Raw genomic sequence first — 21,318 nt, forward strand, 5'->3', positions numbered from 1 at the left:
TGTAATATCTACTGTACCAGCTGCATCACATTCATCTAAAATGGCCAATAATAGCCACTACATCAACCGTTATTTAGATAAGGCTGAGGGAAACAGACCTTTGGATCTGGGAGCTCTGCGGCACTCACCACAGTTATTTAGATAAGGCTGAGGGAAACAGACCTTTGGATCTGGGAGCTCTGCGGTACTCACCACAGTTATTTAGATAAGGCTGAGGGAAACAGACCTTTGGATCTGGGAGCTCTGCGGTACTCACCACAGTTATTTAGATAAGGCTGAGGGAAACAGACCTTTGGATCTGGGAGCTCTGCGGTACTCACCACAGTTATTTAGATAAGGCTGAGGGAAACAGACCTTTGGATCTGGGAGCTCTGCGGTACTCACCACAGTTATTTAGATAAGGCTGAGGGAAACAGACCTTTGGATCTGGGAGCTCTGCGGTACTCACCACAGTTATTTAGATAAGGCTGAGGGAAACAGACCTTTGGATCTGGGAGCTCTGCGGTACTCACCACAGTTATTTAGATAAGGCTGAGGGAAACAGACCTTTGGATCTGGGAGCTCTGCGGCACTCACCACAGTTATTTAGATAAGGCTGAGGGAAACAGACCTTTGGATCTGGGAGCTCTGCGGTACTCACCACAGTTATTTAGATAAGGCTGAGGGAAACATACCTTTGGATCTGGGAGCTCTGCGGCACTCACCACAGTTATTTAGATAAGGCTGAGGGAAACAGACCTTTGGATCTGGGAGCTCTGCGGTACTCACCACAGTTATTTAGATAAGGCTGAGGGAAACAGACCTTTGGATCTGGGAGCTCTGCGGTACTCACCACAGTTATTTAGATAAGGCTGAGGGAAACAGACCTTTGGATCTGGGAGCTCTGCGGTACTCACCACAGTTATTTAGATAAGGCTGAGGGAAACAGACCTTTGGATCTGGGAGCTCTGCGGTACTCACCACAGTTATTTATATAAGGCTGAGGGAAACAGACCTTTGGATCTGGGAGCTCTGCGGTACTCACCACAGTTATTTAGATAAGGCTGAGGGAAACAGACCTTTGGATCTGGGAGCTCTGCGGTACTCACCACAGTTATTTAGATAAGGCTGAGGGAAACAGACCTTTGGATCTGGGAGCTCTGCGGCACTCACCACAGTTATTTAGATAAGGCTGAGGGAAACAGACCTTTGGATCTGGGAGCTCTGCGGTACTCACCACAGTTATTTATATAAGGCTGAGGGAAACAGACCTTTGGATCTGGGAGCTCTGCGGTACTCACCACAGTTATTTAGATAAGGCTGAGGGAAACAGACCTTTGGATCTGGGAGCTCTGCGGCACTCACCACAGTTATTTAGATAAGGCTGAGGGAAACAGACCTTTGGATCTGGGAGCTCTGCGGCACTCACCACAGTTATTTAGATAAGGCTGAGGGAAACAGACCTTTGGATCTGGGAGCTCTGCGGTACTCACCACAGTTATTTAGATAAGGCTGAGGGAAACAGACCTTTGGATCTGGGAGCTCTGCGGTACTCACCACAGTTATTTAGATAAGGCTGAGGGAAACAGACCTTTGGATCTGGGAGCTCTGCGGTACTCACCACAGTTATTTAGATAAGGCTGAGGGAAACAGACCTTTGGATCTGGGAGCTCTGCGGCACTCACCACAGTTATTTAGATAAGGCTGAGGGAAACAGACCTTTGGATCTGGGAGCTCTGCGGTACTCACCACAGTTATTTAGATAAGGCTGAGGGAAACAGACCTTTGGATCTGGGAGCTCTGCGGTACTCACCACAGTTATTTAGATAAGGCTGAGGGAAACAGACCTTTGGATCTGGGAGCTCTGCGGTACTCACCACAGTTATTTAGATAAGGCTGAGGGAAACAGACCTTTGGATCTGGGAGCTCTGCGGCACTCACCACAGTTATTTAGATAAGGCTGAGGGAAACAGACCTTTGGATCTGGGAGCTCTGCGGTACTCACCACAGTTATTTAGATAAGGCTGAGGGAAACATACCTTTGGATCTGGGAGCTCTGCGGCACTCACCACAGTTATTTAGATAAGGCTGAGGGAAACAGACCTTTGGATCTGGGAGCTCTGCGGTACTCACCACAGTTATTTAGATAAGGCTGAGGGAAACAGACCTTTGGATCTGGGAGCTCTGCGGTACTCACCACAGTTATTTAGATAAGGCTGAGGGAAACAGACCTTTGGATCTGGGAGCTCTGCGGTACTCACCACAGTTATTTAGATAAGGCTGAGGGAAACAGACCTTTGGACCTGGGAGCTCTGCGGTACTCACCACAGTTATTTAGATAAGGCTGAGGGAAACAGACCTTTGGATCTGGGAGCTCTGCGGTACTCACCACAGTTATTTAGATAAGGCTGAGGGAAACAGACCTTTGGATCTGGGAGCTCTGCGGTACTCACCACAGTTACGTGATGAGGGGCACTGAAACTAAACCCCCAAACAGCGATACACACACAGACGGCAACACCGCACCACAGAAGAAGGAAAACAAATCATTATAGTGTGTGTATGTGAGAGTCTGGACAACTCGCCACTTCAGACACACACACATACACACTTCCCCCCCCTCACGTAGGGGAGAACTGATGCTCAATTTTTATTTTTATTTTTTATTTATCTAGGCTAGCTAGTAACCAATACAAAGGGTCAGCATTGTGTTGGCTGGAGGCTGTTGTGGCTGGAGGCTGCAGGCTGCTGTGGTGCTCTGAATTTCACAGGCCTGTCTGAGAAGTTCCACATGTGCGGCAGGCCTGTCCTGGCCATGTTGGTAGGTAGTTAACCAACAGGACTGTTATTATTACAGTCGTGGCCAAAAGTTTTGAGAATGACAAAGGTATTTTTGTCAGATGTTACTATGGAATACTGAAGTATAATTACAAGCATTTCATAAGTGTCAAAGGCTTTTATTGACAATAAAAGTTACATGAAGTTGATGCAAAGAGTCAATATTTGCAGTGTTGACCCTTCTTTTTCAATACCAATTCAATCCACTCTGGCATGCTGTCAATTAACTTCTGGGCCACATCCTGACTGATGGCAGCCCATTCTTGCATAATCAATGCTTGGAGTTTGTCAGAATTTGTGGGTTTTTGTTTGTCCACCCGCCTCTTGAGGATTGACCACAAGTTCTCAATGGGATTAAGGTCTGGGGAGTTTCCTGGCCATGGACCCAAAATATCAATGTTTTGTTCCCCGAGCCACCTAGTTATCACTTTTGCCTTAAGGCAAGGTGCTACATCATGCTGGAAAAGGCATTGTTCGTCACCAAACTGTTCCTGGATGGTTGGGAGAAGTTGCTCTCGGAGGATGTGTTGGTACCATTCTTTATTCATGGCTGTGTTCTTAGGCAAAATTGTGAGTGAGCCCACTCCCTTGGCTGAGAAGCAACCCCACACATGAATGGTCTCAGGATGCTTTACTGTTAGCATGACACTGGACTGATGGTAGCGCTCACCTTGTCTTCTCCGGACAAGCTTTTTTACGGATGCCACAAACAATCGGAAAGGAGATTCATCAGAGAAAATGACTTTACCCCAGTCCTCAGCAGTCCAATCCCTGTACCTTTTGCAGAATATCAGTCTGTCCCTGATGTTTTTCCTGGAGAGAAGTGGCTTCTTTGCTGCCCTTCTTGACACCAGGCCATCCTCCAAAAGTCTTCGCCTCACTGTGCATGCAGATGCACTCACTCCTGCCATTCCTGAGCAAGCTCTGTACTGGTGGTGCCCCGATCCCGCAGCTGAATCAACTTTAGGAGACGGTCCTGGCGCTTGCTGGACTTTCTTGGGCGCCCTGAAGCCTTCTTCACAACAATTGAACCGCTCTCCTTGAAGTTCTTGATGGTCCGATAAATGGTTGATTTAGGTGCAATCTTACTGGCAGCAATATCCTTGCCTGTGAAGCCCTTTTTGTGCAAAGCAATGATGACGGCACGTGTTTCCTTGCAGGTAGCCGTGGTTGACAGAGGAAGAACAATGATTCCAAGCACCATCCTCCTTTTGAAGCTTCCAGTCTGTTATTCGAACTCAAACATACAGAGTGATCTCCAGCCTTGTCCTCGTCAACACTCACACCTGTGTTAATGAGAGAATCACTGACATGATGTCAGCTGGTCATTTTGTGGCAGTGCTGAAATGCAGTGGAAATGTTTTTGGGGGATTCAGTTCATTTGCATGGAAAAGAGGAACTTTGCAATTAATTGCAATTCATCTGATCACTCTTCATAACATTCTGGAGTATATGCAAATTGCCATCATGCAAACTGAGGCAGCAGACTTTATGAAAATTCATATTTGTCTTTCTCAAAACTTTTGGCCACGACTGTACACTAGCACATGTTATACGCTCACTGACTAGTGTGTGTTATGTAGAAAACAGCAGGCTGATGAGGAAGGAATACAGGCTAGCTTCATTGAAACACCACCATTGGTTGGCCCATAGAAGGTCAGGGGCATATTCATTACGACATATTGTAGCACAACTAAAATAATAGCACTTGTCATGACGTGGCCCTCTTTGGGTATAGCGTGCCTTCCCCCTCTCTCTCTCGCCTACACCCAGGCTGCTGTTATCTCAGGTTGTAAATTCCTGGAGGAGACTCTCTTCCTCATAGCCAGACAGTATAGAGAGAGAAAAGGTTTCACAGGAGAACAAAGGAACCTCTTCTCCAGCATAGAATTTGAGAACGGAACCATGTACATGTTTTGGAGAAGGTGTACACGGTCGGGGAAGAATCCAGCTACGACCGGTCCATTTCGTTTAATGTTTGTGAAACTCATGAGAGACAAGACAGCCACATTACCATAACCCTGTTTATACAAGAGTCTCAGTTATGAGGCTTGCATCTAATTGTTGTATAAAATGAATGAATAAAGATGAAACTATTTGTGAAATTATGTAATGTGATTTTAAACTGTTTAATGAAGGAAACTCCAATTCCCTTTGGAGTTTAACTAAGTCATTGGCCCGCCCCATGAGCACAGACATTGATCTGGCGTCATGGGACAGCACCTTTCTGCTCTTCCGAATATAACCCCCACCTTGGGAATTTATCTTGAGACCATGCTTCTCTCAATTACGAGAGGGCTAAGGTTTGAGTAGAGACCAGTACCTCATCACAGAGGGAGTTAAGGTTTGAGTAGATTGCTGAATCTTTTAACCATACCACGTGGTTAAACTGAGACTATCAATCCGACAGAATAAGAGCTACTCTTCTATACTAATTACTAGTCTGCAGCTAGGAAATCTGTACCCGTGAATGCGAGGACCGACAACCGCCGAAACATCTATTCTATAACAACATTGCTGAATGTTACTCTGAACTATCCATTCTAACCACGGCAGAGAGAGAGAGGGCGGACAAACTCTCCAACAAAAACAAACTTTCCAACAGAGATCACGACGACACACTGAGCATAAATATATATATTGATTGCAATTATTCCCGAATGAGTGAGCGTTCATGTGCAAAGGAGTAGCATTTCAATTGTTATTATTATCAACCGTGTAGTGTCTTTTGTCTTTCGCGGCCTTCTCAGTCCCTTTGTCTAACAAGCCGCCATGCCGGTTGAGCCCACTAGGGCACATTCCCCTATCATTTCCTTGTAACCATATCTACTTGTTTGTTTGTGTGCATTTCTGTGATTATTTAGTTAGTTAATAAATAAATTATTGAGACAATTGATGTATGGATGACTCATAGTGAAGACTGGGTTCGTGCAGATAACCAACAATTTACGACGTTTGGATTGCGACTAACGTGAGGTAAAGAATAATTCATTAATTAGAAGACTAATTGATCAGATATTAAAATAGCTGAAAGTTATGAGGAAAATTATAACTTTGTAATCTGAATATGTTCCTTGATGCCCCGACTTCCTAGTTAATTACATCTACCTGATTAGTTAATCACGTAATAATAATTACAGAGAATTGATTTGATAAACTAAACAGTCTTCAGTTTAATGATGCCAAAGACACACTTATTAAATGGACAAATGCAGGTAGTCCCTTCCTCTTTCAGTCCGTTTTCTTCCATTTGGTGCCTAATGAATACGACTCAGCTAGCTAACATACTCGGTGAGTATTGAGCAACATTACTTCACGGTTCATTTTCTTAAGGTCCACTAAGGTCGATCTCAGCTGTGTCCTGGGGCCTGCTCTTAGATCGCATTGGGGCCCTGCTCCCAGCTCCACCGCGGGGTCTGCGCCCAGCTCCACCGCGGGGTCTGCTCCCAGCTCTGCTCTGAGGCCCAGTGACATAGATCTCTTATGACAGTTTAAGTCTCTGAGGTGCTCAGTATTCCACCTGCCTGTCAGTATCAGTTTACCATCACCGTGATTTAGATCAAATTCCAATCCCAAGAAAAGCAAGGGTCACCAATGGGTGTGTGCGTGTGCGTGTGTGTGTGTGCCTGGGTGCTCGCATGTTAGAGTGTGTTTAACTTTGCAATGAGCTAAACTGTTGACACAAGAGGAAAAACACCTAAACCACAAAAGCCACAACTCACAAACACACATCAGTTCACACACACACACACACACTTCACAAATAAACCACCAGTGTAATACCTCATTACCAACACAACACAGGGGAGAGAAGATCAACAAGGAACACCAGTCACAGACACACCTAGTCCAACCCAGTACACACAACCCTGGTCTGATCTCACTGTTGATGGAAAGACTGACAGAGGCTAAATGGTTTCTGGGCCCATATTCATACAGCGTCTCAAGAGTAGGAGCGCTGACCTAGGATCAGGTTCTCCCTGTCCACATGATGGTATTCATTATGATCTAAAAAAGGCAAAACCGATTCTAGATCAGCACTAATAGGTCTCTCTGTGTCGTCTCAACAGCTCCAGTAACAACAGGGTTAATATAGTAGAACAGCATCATGATCTGTAGTTTGGATATGAAGGATGAAGCAATGACTTTAAAAAGGTAATACATATGTATCAAGAACACATTCAGGGAGACAAATTATGTAGAATGTGGTTAAATCACAGAAACGGAGGATAATGTTGACGTGAGGTGATCAACACACACAATACCACATTATTAAGACATAATGACAAGAAACAAATTCCCTCCAAAACAACAACAGCCCAAGTGAGCGGGGCTCTTACTACAGAAGAATCACACCCATCCACCTCATCCCCCCTAAACGGCAACCTATTCCACATCCAGGAGAAGGGCTCTAATTTCAGACCCAACCCAGGAAAGCATGGCTCAGTGTGGCTCTGCCATCTTGGCTCCAGGTGTCGCCCACGTGTTGTGCGCTAGGCTTAATTAGCTGGAAACTGACGGTCCCGAGGCTGCAAGCGCATTAATGAGCCCTCCGCTCCCAAACAACACACATGTTGCAGTCAGAATCGAGCTGCGAGAGCTCTCCGTCTTTCTGTGCCAGCTGGCTCACACACACACACACATCCCCTTGCCTCACTCCTAAAAAAGAACACTTCACCAGCATAAGCTCACTGAAACACACACACACACACACACACACACACACACACACACACACACACACACACACACACACACACACACACACACACACACACACACACACACACACACACACACACACACACACACACACACACACACCTCTGTTCATTAGCTTAACCAGCTGGAACCTCTTCAACCCTCTCCTGAAGCCCGAGCCAGACTCCCATCCTGGAGCCAACCCACTGCACTCCATTCTGTCACCTTCCCCTCTAACAGAGCTCCTCTCTGTTGGGACCAGGATCCTCCCATAATCATTAGCTGATTAGCTCACCTCCCTGCAAATACACTGACACACAAACACAATCTCATAGACACACACCCACACGTCATGATCTCATAGAAACAAACAAACAAAAACAACTCTCTCAGAAAATGAACACGCCTAACATCCCAAACTCTCCAAAATGTCCTGCACACAAAGCACAGTAGTGAACATTCTCTATTTAATTCCACATAAGAAATGCACTCCAACAGACTGGAGGGGAAGGACCCTGTCATAGAATCTAGATGAATTAACACTTAAATAATAACCGGCTTCAGCACAGGGGTGAATGGAATAACCAATATTTCTGTGCAGGAAATATTTAGGACAGTAAAACCAGAACTGACACTGGAAGAGAGGCAGTAGGCAAGACTGTCCCAAATGGCACCATATTCCCTATATAGTGCACTACTTTTCACCAGAGTACGGGCCTCGGTCAAAAGCAGTGCACTATATAGGGAATAGGGTGCTGTTTGTATTACTGCCGGCCCAGGCAGTAATACAGGGAGCTACAGTAGGCAGGCTAAAAGGGATGGAGGGAGAATGAATGGGGAAACATCTGGGTAGAGTTAGCCGGTAGCCATTAGCAAGCCAAACCACACGACCAACAACATTGGACACTTTATGGAACACAAAGCCTTCACTATCTCATCCTGGAATATCCACGGCCTGAGGTCATCTGCCTTCGGCCTAAAGAGCAGGAACCTGGACTTCAAAGAAATTGGAAATACAGACATTGTCATCCTACAAGAAACATGGCATAAAGGAGACGGAACCACTGGTTGCCCTCTAGGTTACAGAGAGCTGGTAGTCCCATCCACCAAACTGCCAAGTGTGAAACAGGGAAGGGACTCAGGGGGTATGCTAATTTGGTACAGAGCAGACCTAACTCACTCTATTAAATTAATCAAAACAGGAACATTTTACATTTGGCTAGAAATTCAAAAGGAAATTATCTTAACAGAGACAAATGTCCTCCTGTGTGCTACCTATATCTCCATACTTTAATGAAGACAGCTTCTCCATCCTGGAGGGGGAAATCAATCATTTCCAGGCCCAGGGACATGTACTAGTCTGTGCCAACCTAAATGCCAGAACCGGACAAGAACCTGACACCCTCAGCACACATGGGAACAAACACCTGCCTGGAGGTGACAGCATTCCCTCCCCCATATGCCCCCCTGGGCACAAGTATGACAACATAACCAACAAAAACGGGTCACAACTCCTGCAGCTCTGTCGCACGCTGGGTATGTACATAGTCACTGGTAGGCTTTGAGGGGAGTCCTATGGTAGGTACACCTATAACCCATTGCTCTTTATGGTTGTGAGATCTGGGGTCCGCTCACCAACCAAGAATTCACAAAATGGGACAAACACCAAACTCTGCATGCAGAATTCTGCAAAAAAATCCTCAGTGTACAACGTAAAACACCAAATGCATGCAGAGCAGAATAAGGCCGATACCCGCTAATGATCAAAATCCAGAAAAGAGCCGTTAAATTCTACAACCACCTAATAGGAAGCGATTGCCAAACCTTCCATTTCAAAGCCATCACCTACAAAGAGATTAACCTGGAGAAGAGTCCCCTAAGCAAGCTGGTCCTGGGGCTCTGTTCACAAACAAACAGACCCCACAGACCCCCAGGATAGCAACACTATTAGACCCAACCAAAACACATTGGAAAGAATTAACAAAAAAACTGAGCAAACTAGAATACTATTTGGCCCTGAACAGAGAGTACACAGTGGCAGAATACGTGACCACTGTGACCCACCCAAACTTAAGGAAAGCTTTGACTATGTAGACTCAGTGAGCATAGCCTTGCTATTGAGAAAGCCCACCGTAGGCAGACCTGGCTCTCAAGAGAAGACAGGCTAAGAGCACACTGCCCACAAAGTGAGGTGGAAACTGAGCTGCACTTCCTAACCTCCTGACAAATGTATGACCATATTAGAGACACATATTTCCCTCAGATTACACTGACCCACAAAGAATTAGAAAACAAATCCGATTTTGATAAACTCCCATATCTACTGGGTGAAATACCACAGTGTGCCATCACAGCAGCAATATTTGTGACCTGTTGTCACAAGAAAAGGGCAACCAGTAAAGAACAAACACCATTGTAAATATAACCCATATTTATGTTAATTTATTTTCCCTTTTGTACTTTCACTATTTGCACATCGTTACAACACTGTATATAGACATAATATGACTTTGAAATGTCTTTACTCCTTTGGAACTTTTGTGAGTGTAATGTTTACTGTTTACTTTTATTGTATATTTCACTTTTGTATATTATCTACTTCACTTGCTTTGGCAATGTTAAAATATGTTTCCCATGCCAATAAAGCCCCTTGAATTGAATTGAGTGAGTGAGTGAGTGAGTGGCAAGGGGGCAACAATGGGCATGGAAAGAGAGAGAGAGAGAGACAGGGCAGAGGGGGACAGGTAGTTATGAGTTATGAATGCACACGCATTAAAACTAAATGCTCCAAACGCTCAAACGGTGACCTCACAAAATAAGATGTGCTTTTTGGTCCAAAATGTTTAAAACGTCAGTATAAACCATGTCATATAGGATTACACGGAGGGAAGAGGAAGGTGAGGTGCGGGGTCGGGAGCATCAATCATAAAGGTCACAGGTACTAGTTCAGATTGTTTAAAACGTCAGTATAAACCATGTCATATAGGATTACACGGAGGGAAGAGGAAGGTGAGGTGCAGGGTCGGGAGCATCAATCATAAAGGTCACAGGTACTAGTTCAGATTGTTTAAAACGTCAGTATAAACCATGTCATATAGGATTACACGGAGGGAAGAGGAAGGTGAGGTGCAGGGTCTGGAGCATCAATCATAAAGGTCACAGGTACTAGTTCAGATTGCAGATGTGCAACTCTTTCGATTTCGTTTTCACTCTTCAGGACGAGCGCGGTAGCCTGGTCCCAGATCTGTTAGTGCAGCACAGCCAACTCCCATGGCAGCATAAACAGATCTGAGTCCAGGTTATGAGTGCAATAAAACAATGGTACACACACGCACGCACGCAAATGCGCACACACACTCATCCATGTTAATTTGAATAGCATTATAATTGTTATAGTTCAGGTTCTTTAGAGGTTTCTGATTTCTTAAAAGGTCTAAATTACTTAACAGGTTTTCCCTTTTTTCTTCATCCAAATAATGTATTCTCACACAAACCGTCTTTCAGCGCTGCCAAAGAATGAGATGTTGATACTTCCTTGAGAATAAAAAGTGTTTGGGGTCAGAGAACGTCTAACAGCAGCACATCATGTGGCATCACGTCAACATTGTGAAACACAACCTCCATAAAGTACAGAATGTGAACTATCCAACAAACTGTCAACGTACTCAGAGCTGACACACATTCCCCATTACACAAGGAATCAATCTAACCATGTTTCTAACCGTGGTTTTTAATACACCAAGTCACGCTGTCCGCTGGACTTGGGCCATCGCTGTTACATTTCAATTCAGAAGTGGCTAGATGGTTACTATAGCAACCGTGTTAACTGTGAACTTTGTCTGAAAACAAACAGGTTTTAATAAGTGGACTGTGTGTCCAAGACTGATTCCTCTTCTCCCGTTGTAAACGTGTGGGTGCGTTTCCAACAGCAAGTCCTCTTCCATCCCTGTTGTAAACATGTCATGGCTGAACTATCACAGTCTACCTACCCAGATATGGGCTTCTCCTCAACAACAAGTCCTCTTCCATCCCTGTTGTAAACATGTCATGGCTGAACTATCACAGTCTACCTACTCCCTGTTGTAAACATGTCATGGCTGAACTATCACAGTCTACCTACCCAGATATGGGCTTCTCCTCAACAACAAGTCCTCTTCCATCCCTGTTGTAAACATGTCATGGCTGAACTATCACAGTCTACCTACCCAGATATGGGCTTCTCCTCAACAACAAGTCCTCTTCCATCCCTGTTGTAAACATGTCATGGCTGAACTATCACAGTCTACCTACTCCCTGTTGTAAACATGTCATGGCTGAACTATCACAGTCTACCTACCCAGATATGGGCTTCTCCTCAACAACAAGTCCTCTTCCATCCCTGTTGTAAACATGTCATGGCTGAACTATCACAGTCTACCTACTCCCTGTTGTAAACATGTCATGGCTGAACTATCACAGTCTACCTACCCAGATATGGGCTTCTCCTCAACAACAAGTCCTCTTCCATCCCTGTTGTAAACATGTCATGGCTGAACTATCACAGTCTACCTACCCAGATATGGGCTTCTCCTCAACAACAAGTCCTCTTCCATCCCTGTTGTAAACATGTCCTGGCTGAACTATCACAGTCTACCTACTCCCTGTTGTAAACATGTCATGGCTGAACTATCACAGTCTACCTACCCAGATATGGGCTTCTCCTCAACAACAACTTTGACCTCAGTTTTTTCCTTTCTGGATTATAGGCTCATAGATAATAATTGAAAAAAAAAAAAAGAATTGGAAAAATGATAGTTATTGATCAATAATGACAAGCTACTGAGGATGGTAGCTGACTCTATAGCCACTCCTATCTGTCATATCTTTAATCTGAGCCTAAAGGAAATTATTTGTCCTCAGGCCTGGAAGGAAGCCAAAGTCATTCCGCTACCCAAGAGAAGTAAAGTGGTGTTTACTGGTTCTAACAGCAGACCTATCAGCTTGTTGCCAGCTCTTAGCAAACTGTTGGGAAAAAATTGTGTTTGACCAAATACAATGCCAGTTCTCGGTAAACAAATTGACAACAGATTTTCAGCATACTTATAGAAAAGGGCACTCAACATGTACTGCACTGACACAAAATACTGATGATTGGTTGAAATAAATTGATAATAAGAAGACTGTGGGAACTGTATTGTTAGATCCTAGTGCAGCCTTTGATATTTTTCACCATAACCTCTTGTTGAGAAAACTGATGTTTTATGGCTTTTCAACCTGTGCCATATCATGGATTCAGAGCTATATATCTAATAGAAATCAGAGGGTTTTCTTTCATGTCAAACATGTAAAGTGTGGTGTACCACATGGCAGCTCTCTAGGCCCTTTACTAGTTCTATTTTTACCAATGACCTACCATAAGCATTAAACAAAGCCGGTGTGTCCATGTATGCTGATGATTCAACCATATACATATCAGCAACCACAGCTAATGAAGTCACTGAAACCCTTAACAAGAGAGTTGCAGTGAGTATTGGAATGGGTGGCCAGTAATAAACTGGTCCTGAACATCTCTAAAACGAAGAGCATTGTATTTGGTACAAATCATTCCCTGAGCTCTAGACCTCAGCTGAATTAGGTAATGAATGGTGTGGCTGTTGAACAAGTTGAGGAGACTAAATGACTTGGTGTTACCCTAGATTGTAAACTTTCATGGTCAAAACATATAGATTCATATAGACACCACACTCCCAAAAGCAAGTCCAGCAGGCTCTAGTTTCGTCTTATCTTGAATATTGTCCAGTCATATGGTCAAGTGCTGCAAAGAAGGACCTAGTTAACCTGCAGCTGGCCCAGAACAGAGCGGCACGTCTTGCTCTTCATTGTAATTAGAGAGCTAATATAAATACTATGCATGCCAGTCTCTCTTGCTAAGAGTGGAGGAGAGACTGACTGCATCACTTCTTATTTTATAAGAAACAAATGTGTTGGAAATCCCAAATTGTTTGCATAGTCAACTTACACACAGCTCTGACACACACACTTACCCCACCAGACATGCCACCAGGGGTATTTTCACAGTCCCCAAATCCAGAACAAATTCAAGAAAGCTTAGAGTATTATACAGAGACATTATTGCATGGAACTCCATTCCATCTCATACTGGTCAAATGAACAGCAAACCAGGTTTCAAAAAACAGATAAAGCAACACCTCTCCCATGTTTGACCTAGATAGTTTGTGTGTATGTATTAATATGTAGGCTATGTAGTTCTGTCATGGAGCTGTTCTTGTCTATGAATGTTCTGTATGTTCATGTCTCATGTTTTGTGTTGAACCCAGGAAGAGTAGCTGCTGCTTTCGAGGATGGTCAGGGATGGACAGCTAATGGGGATCCTAATAAAATACAAAATACCAAAATACATCATAATCAAGGGACAACAACAACGGAAGGAGGACAAAACCAGTGGTGAAATCTGTTGGTTAGCCTCTAGGTCTCTCTGCCTCTCTATTTTTGCTCTCGTCCCTCCCTCCCTCTACCCCACCTCTTCTATTTCACAGCTCTTCCCTCTGGCCCAAAACAGTAATACTGTATAAGTTACTCTAGCAGCAGTCAGCCACAGAGCCTCATTGTCATGGCTGCCAGAGTCCACACCGCCTGGAAGCTAGCCCAACGTGCCCACTGCTAGTTTGGACTTCCTGTAACGACAAATGTGAGTCTGAATGACCATGAGATCCACATGCGCACACACACACACACCTCCTATAATGAAAAATAAGATTCTGAGCAGTCACACACACACGGACACACACACACTGACACACACACAGCCTGTATGTTTAAAGTAACAGGGGAGAGAGGGTAGAGATTGGGGAGTGTCCGGTCTCAGTAATGCAGTTGGCTGGTGTGTTTTCACACCTTTGCCCTGCCCTCTCCTCCAAAACCCATTCCAGGCCCTCTCTAATTTCACCAAAAGCAGCAGAAGCCCAAATGGAGGAATCTGGCCTCCAAGAATCCAGAGAAACCATTCCCTTTCCTGTCTCCCTCTCTCCTCTTCCCTGCCAGGGACCACAGCCTCCGAATCTGCAGCCAGCTCTGGCCCAAAAGTATGAGGAGTATTTTCAGCTCTGTAATTCCAACACACACACGGATGGGACAAACACAGGCACGTGCACCACACCAAACCTTGTAACTAAGTATGGGCAGGGAAGAGGCCTCGCTAGGGAGGTCAGTAGATGCCTGTAGGAAGGGAGACTAGACGGACATTTTGTGGATGATTAGGGAAAGTACAGAGCCGTGGGGAGAGACAGATACATATCAGGTGTTTCTATAAGAAAACCAGAAAAAAGGGACAGTAACAAGCACTGAAAGGTAGTCAAATGTAAAATAAGCGTGTTTTCACATAGAATCCTCTTTAAAAGAACCAATCTCAGTCCTCTTTAAAGTGACTTAGTCCTCTTTGGATTCACATTGCTATGTGTAGAAGGGAACCAAGATCAATTTCCAACATTCACTCAATACACTTTTTTTACAAACTGCAGGACAAGCCATTTAAATCAGAACATGTTATCGGACTTACATTTTGGAAGCTAATAGATTACAATTATTATGTCTCATGAATGCAATCAGACGATACCGATAATATTTTCATGTTAATTGTAACAGAATTAATAGCAGAAGAATAACTGCAGATTAAATCATGCTGTAATTGAAAATTGTACACCCAATGCAGGCTACTGCCCCTTAAATAAGAGCTAAAATTGATTTAGGTGATTCTCACCAAATATGTTGTGGTCTTCTCACACCATTCAAACCCCCACAATCAAATACACAGCTTATGATCTCTGTTAGCCTACAGGAGCGAGTTTGGGAAGCCCTGATCTAGTGTGTGGTGCGAGAATAATGACAACTCAGACCACGTCTCGAGATGGTCTCAGTTCGGTTCTCTTCGAGGCTCTTTGAGGGGTCTGAGTTCCTTTGGAGTCTTCACACTGCACAAAAAAATTATCAAACCGCACTGAGTTCACAAATATTGTCTGAAAGGGACTAAGTGGAAAACATCCTAAGATCAAAACGACACGTTTCAGCTGTGAGAGATTCTGAGAACGACAACACACACACACACACACACACACACACACACACACACACACACACACACACACACACACACACACACACACACACACACACACACACACACACACACACACACACACACACACACACACACACACACACACAACCTGTGCCAGCTATCTAAATGTACACTATGTGTGCATGCTTGCGCGTGTGGAATACGGCTCTTCCTGTCCAAAGCCTAAATTACCCAGCAAGCTCTCTTTCCCCGTAAATAAAGCAAAAAAATCACAGCTACAATTACTGTCTATATATTTACTCCACCTGCCTATAAGGGAACATAATCATGTCCATCCTAACCTTAACCAGAACCTTATGCCTAAACCTACCCCTAAATTAAGAGCAAAACACACATTCTCGATTTCATACATTTTCCCGATAAAGCACATTTTGACTTGGCAGCTTGGCCATAGTGGGAACCAGAGAGATGGTGGTATACTGTAGCTACAAGCTGGGTGGAAGCTACATGTAGCATGGTTGCCCCATATGGTTATGCTTTAGCAAACCAACTGCCGTAACGAAGGTTAAGGCTATAGAAAGAGTAGGCTAAAGCACACCCAAGTTTGGCATCTCGGCTACGGTGGAACTAGCCTGGTCCCAGATCTGTTTGTGCCATCTTGCAAACTCATATGGTCATTGTCATGCCAAATGAACATAGCAACAGGTTTGGCGTCCAGGCTAGGCTTGAACAGGACACGTCAAAAATGTGCTCCATATGTCCCTGGATGGTACTGTACTGAATGAAAGCTAGCCCGGTCAACAGTGCTTTAGCAAGCAAACTCCTCTAACAACCACTTCACCCAGGTTTGGCTGGGGGTGGAATCAGGACACGCTCCAAGATATCGCCCTGGATGGTACTGCTGCACTGAACGCCTGCTGAACGATGACATGATTTGTTTAGTGAAGTCAAAACACTTCATCACTTCTCACCTCCTTTAGAGGAGATACTCCCTCTAATAGTTACCAGCTTTCCTCCAGACCTGGGTTCAAATACTACTGGAAATCATTTCAAATACTAGATTATGTGCTAGGTTGAGCTTGTCTGGCTTAATGGGCCAATAGACTAGTCCCAAAAGTATAAACCAAACCCATTTTGCACTCCAGGCGGACTAGAGCAAATATTTGTATAAAGCCTCGTTATTGTTATTTGTGTTTGAAAATTAGCAAATGGAAAACACTTTTTTTACTTTGCATTGTTGGGAAAGGGCTCTTAAGTAAGCATCTCATGGTAAAGTCTACATCTGTTGTATTCGCCGCATATGACAATTTGATTTGAAAGCGTTTGAACCAGGGCGGCTTTCCTCCGAAAGAGGATTGTGGTGCAGTGTTCTGTGGCCTCGGTTGATGAGGAAACAATGGCTCAGTCTCACATGAAGAAAAAAAACATAGTTATCTATGAGGTTAGCAACATACCCTGAGGAAAAGTTGAGACCGTTTTGAGACCGGTACTGTTTATATTGTGGCCTCGCCGGCAATTCGCTTCCATCAAATCATGATAGAACAAACAGAGTTGTTACAATGCATTGTGGGGGCAGACACCAGATACCCTAATGGAATGCATCTTAAAGACCCACTCAATCATTTAAAAACAACAATACAGGAGCCCCACCACTTGATTTGATAAAAACCTCAGAGATGGGTCTGGAGAAATGTTACCACTTAAAATCATAGATGGAGCTATGGACAGCATTCATAAGGGATATCCTTCAATAACCAATGAGTATCATTAATTTAAAATATCAAAACTGTTAATATCAGTGCCCCTTTAAGTTTGACATAAACAAACAATCAATCTGGGGGCATCACAAAGACATCTGGGGGCATCACAAAGACATCTGGGGGCATCACAAAGACATCTGGGGGCATCACAAAGACATCTGGGGGCATCACAAAGACATCTGGGGGCATCACAGAGACATCATAAAGACATCTGGGGGCATCACAAAGACATCTGGGGGCATCAAAGATATCACAAAGACATCTGGGGGCATCACAAAGACATCTGGGGGCATCACAAAGACATCTGGGGGCATCACAAAGACATCTGGGGGCATCACAAAGACATCTGGGGGCATCACAAAGACATCTGGGGGCATCAAAGATATCACAAAGACATCTGGGGGCATCAAAGATATCACAAAGACATCTGGGGGCATCAAAGATATCACAAAGACATCTGGGGGCATCAAAGATATCACAAAGACATCTGGGGGCATCATAAAGACATCTGGGGGCATCACAAAGACATCATAAAGACATCTGGGGGCATCATAAAGACATCTGGGGGCATCACAAAGACATCATAAAGACATCTGGGGGCATCACAAAGACATCATAAAGACATCTGGGGGCATCACAAAGACATCATAAAGACATCTAAAACCAAACCGCCGTTGGTTTCCCCCAGATGTCATTGTGATGCAGCGAATGTCTGTCAGATCCCCAGTGTTAACCGAAATGTAATGCTGTGTGTAATGCTGTGTTTAACAGTACTCTGAGACCCATGTATACACCCTCGATCCGGTCCAATTACCAGCCTCATTGTGTTTGTCTGTCCCAAATGGCCCCCTCTTTCTCCTACATATTGCACTACTTTTGACCTGAGCACTATGGGCCCTGGTCAGAAGTAGTGCACTATAAAGAGAATAGGGTGCCATTTGGAACAGCAGCTGTGTGTTAGGATGTTAGGATGAACCACTGCTCTGCTCGTTAATGTCTACTCTACCACCCAGCATGGTGTTAATGGGAGTGGCGCTCCTCACGTTCTCCAGAGAGACATCTGAAACCTGTCAAGGGGGCTGAGATGATGGGGCTGGGGCTTTCTGGTTTAACTATAGTACACTTAACAGGTCCTCTTGATGAATATGACTGTGTAAGTGTGTGTGTGTGTGTGTGTGTGTGTGTGTGTGTGTGTGTGTGTGTGTGTGTGTGTGTGTGTGTGTGTGTGTGTGTGTGTGTCCCCGAAGCCCTGGGTCCTAAGTTCCAGACATGTGGACCCTTCACAAAGTCTTACTCCGATCCAAGCTAATGAGCAAGAACCCTTAAATGAGCAAACTGAAAACATTCCAGCAGGTTTTACTTCGGTTTCACAATGTTCTTTATCCAAACGCATCGAGAGACCTAAATAATTGTGAGTCATTTGAGTAGCAGTTCATTTCTAACAATGGTCCCATTGCCAAACACATCCACATACTGAAGTAATAGTCCATGGGGGTGCTGTCCTGTTGTTGAAGAGCTGGAGGTGTAGTCAGAAAGGTTCTCCAGTGTCTGACAGATTGACACACCTGAGGTAAATATTGTACTGGAGGGTTCAAACACTTGGACTAGAGCCAGTTATCCTCTCTCACATTGATTCAGCAAACACGCTCACAGTAAATAGACACACACACAGAGACTCATGTACACAAAGCCCAAGGCCACGTACAGAATAATCCATATGTATCTTTTCTCAACTTCCTTTCTGACAGGGCACCTGACATCAGTCGGCACAGAGGCCTCTGAAACAGTAATCCTTTTACAAAGGTGTCACACCCCCCCCCCCCACACACACACACACACACACCCTCTATGGCAGTGAGCCGTCCTCCAGGTATTTACACCCGAGCGGTGGGCGCTGAGCGGTGTGTAATATTTAATCTGCTGGCTAGAGCACGTATTGTTTTTCTGGCCGGTCTCTGTTTACAGATGACAGAGGGAGACTAACACAGGGACTATATCACTAATGAAATCTCTCTGTTTACAGATGACAGAGGGAGACTAACACAGGGACTATATCACTAACGAAATCTCTCTGTTTACAGATGACAGAGGGAGACTAACACAGGGACTATATCACTAATGAAATCTCTCTGTTTACAGATGACAGAGGGAGACTAACACAGGGACTATAACACTAATGACATCTCTCTGGGACGTCCTCTTGATGTATGCTGCCAAAATGTGAGAGAATAATTTCTCAATGTTGCAAACCCTCCTGTGTGTGTGTGTGTGTGTGTGTGTGTGTGTGCCCCCTCCTCAATTCCACTCAAGTCCTCATTCCTGCCTCAAGTCCTCATTCCTTCCTCCTCATTCCTGCTGGTTGTGATGAAGTACCATTGGAAAGCAAAGGAAAGGGGGATACCTAGTCAGTAGTACAACTGAATGCTTTCAACTGAAATGTGTCTTCCACATAACTCAACCCTTCTGAATCAGAGGTGCGAGGGGGCTGCCTTAATCGACATCCACGTCTCCCGTGCCCGGGGAACAGTGGGTTAACTGCCTTGCTCAGGGTTGATTGGCCAAAAGCTGGGACTGGGTTGCCATCGTCAACAACTCCGATAAATCCCAGTAAGGAAGTAACCAGTGGTCAGAGGTTCAAGGTCACACCAACTCCTAAAACACCATTCATGATGTTTCCCTTGGTTCCCACGGGTAACCAGCTTGTGTACAGTTCTAATGAATCAATACTTAGATAAATCAGGGAGAACGGACAGGGGTGAGAGCTTTGGGCCAAAGCCACCATGTTTTTCAGTGGGACTAGGACATCTCACCCCTCTCTGCGGTGAAGTTTCCCCTAGGTACAGATCTGGGATCAACTTCCCCTCAACCAATCCTAATCTTAACCATAAGTGGGGAAAATGCACAACTGACCAAAGACCAGCATGTAGGGGCAAGTTCACCCTACACCATCCCACCACAGCGTGGGGCTAGGCCTACAGACTGACAGGGCAGCTTCCAGAGGGAAGGGTAAGGAGGTCGGCCATTATAAATCAACACAGAGAAGGAGAACTGACCGTGCCGGAGGTTCTCCATCTAGTGAAGTGTTAGACAGAGACACACAGAGTAACACGCTTTAACCCTCTGATACCTGGTCCGGCAGGCTGACCTCCGCTGACCTCCAGGACAAAGTCACAGAGAGCCAGGTCCTACTCCAACTGCAGGTCACAGTCATACAGAATGTATCACCCCTGTTCACTGTTAATCTACCCATTCATTCTATGAGCTCTGTCAAGCAGCATACATTCACTGGATGGATGGCAATGAATGCTGGTTCTGGTTAGTTCTTGTGGGTTAGGGGAGATGTGGAGTCCAGTAGAGTGACTTACCTGAACAGGTGTCAGCTGGGCTCTTGGGTCAAAGACTCGCAGCTTTTTGTCCTAGAAAACAGAGGAGAGGAAAGATGCGTATTGGCGTTACTTGGAAAATGACACAGAAGTACTTTAATCAACGCCACAAAACAATATTGACAGATCTTTAGATTTGAATCAGAAGCCCACACTGATTGGTCCCTTTCTTACTATTCTAAATCATGACAGGCATATGGAACTGAACAACACCAGAAAATGTTAGCATGGTCTTAACCAGTGCAACACAGCATTCTCCTGGTATTTGTAGTAGCCAATCATGATTACAGTGAACACCTATAAAATATTGAAATAACTTCCCATAGTCCATGAAATGAATGACGATTTCATTTCAGCAGACACCAATACTCACTGGACAGTTTATTAGGTATAACACTCCGTTCACAAAAAGGGTTCGCTCCTACAGCCAATGAGTCACGTGGCCGTGGCTTGCTGTATAAAACAGGCAGACATCAAGGCATTCAGTGGGCAAAACCAGTGGCCTAAGCGACTTTGAGCGTGGTATGATCATCGGTGCAAGGCGCGCACCAGTTCCAGTATCTCAGAAACGTCCGGCCTCCTG

At 44.6% G+C, this 21,318-nt stretch overlaps 1 protein-coding gene across 1 annotated transcript in view; it reads right to left on the bottom strand.

Moving 5' to 3' along the window:
- The window catches only part of LOC120044170 (coronin-7-like), a 67,226-nt gene that overhangs the window by 24,757 nt on the left and 21,151 nt on the right, over window positions 1–21,318 (bottom strand). Inside the window, exon 7 of the mRNA XM_038988754.1 lies at window positions 20,718–20,768. Within this exon, the coding sequence (XP_038844682.1) occupies window positions 20,718–20,768 (51 nt within the window). The remainder of the gene's footprint in view (window positions 1–20,717; window positions 20,769–21,318) is intronic.

The sequence above is a fragment of the Salvelinus namaycush genome, chromosome 3 (assembly GCF_016432855.1).
Source record: "Salvelinus namaycush isolate Seneca chromosome 3, SaNama_1.0, whole genome shotgun sequence".
Lineage (NCBI taxonomy): Eukaryota > Metazoa > Chordata > Actinopteri > Salmoniformes > Salmonidae > Salvelinus > Salvelinus namaycush.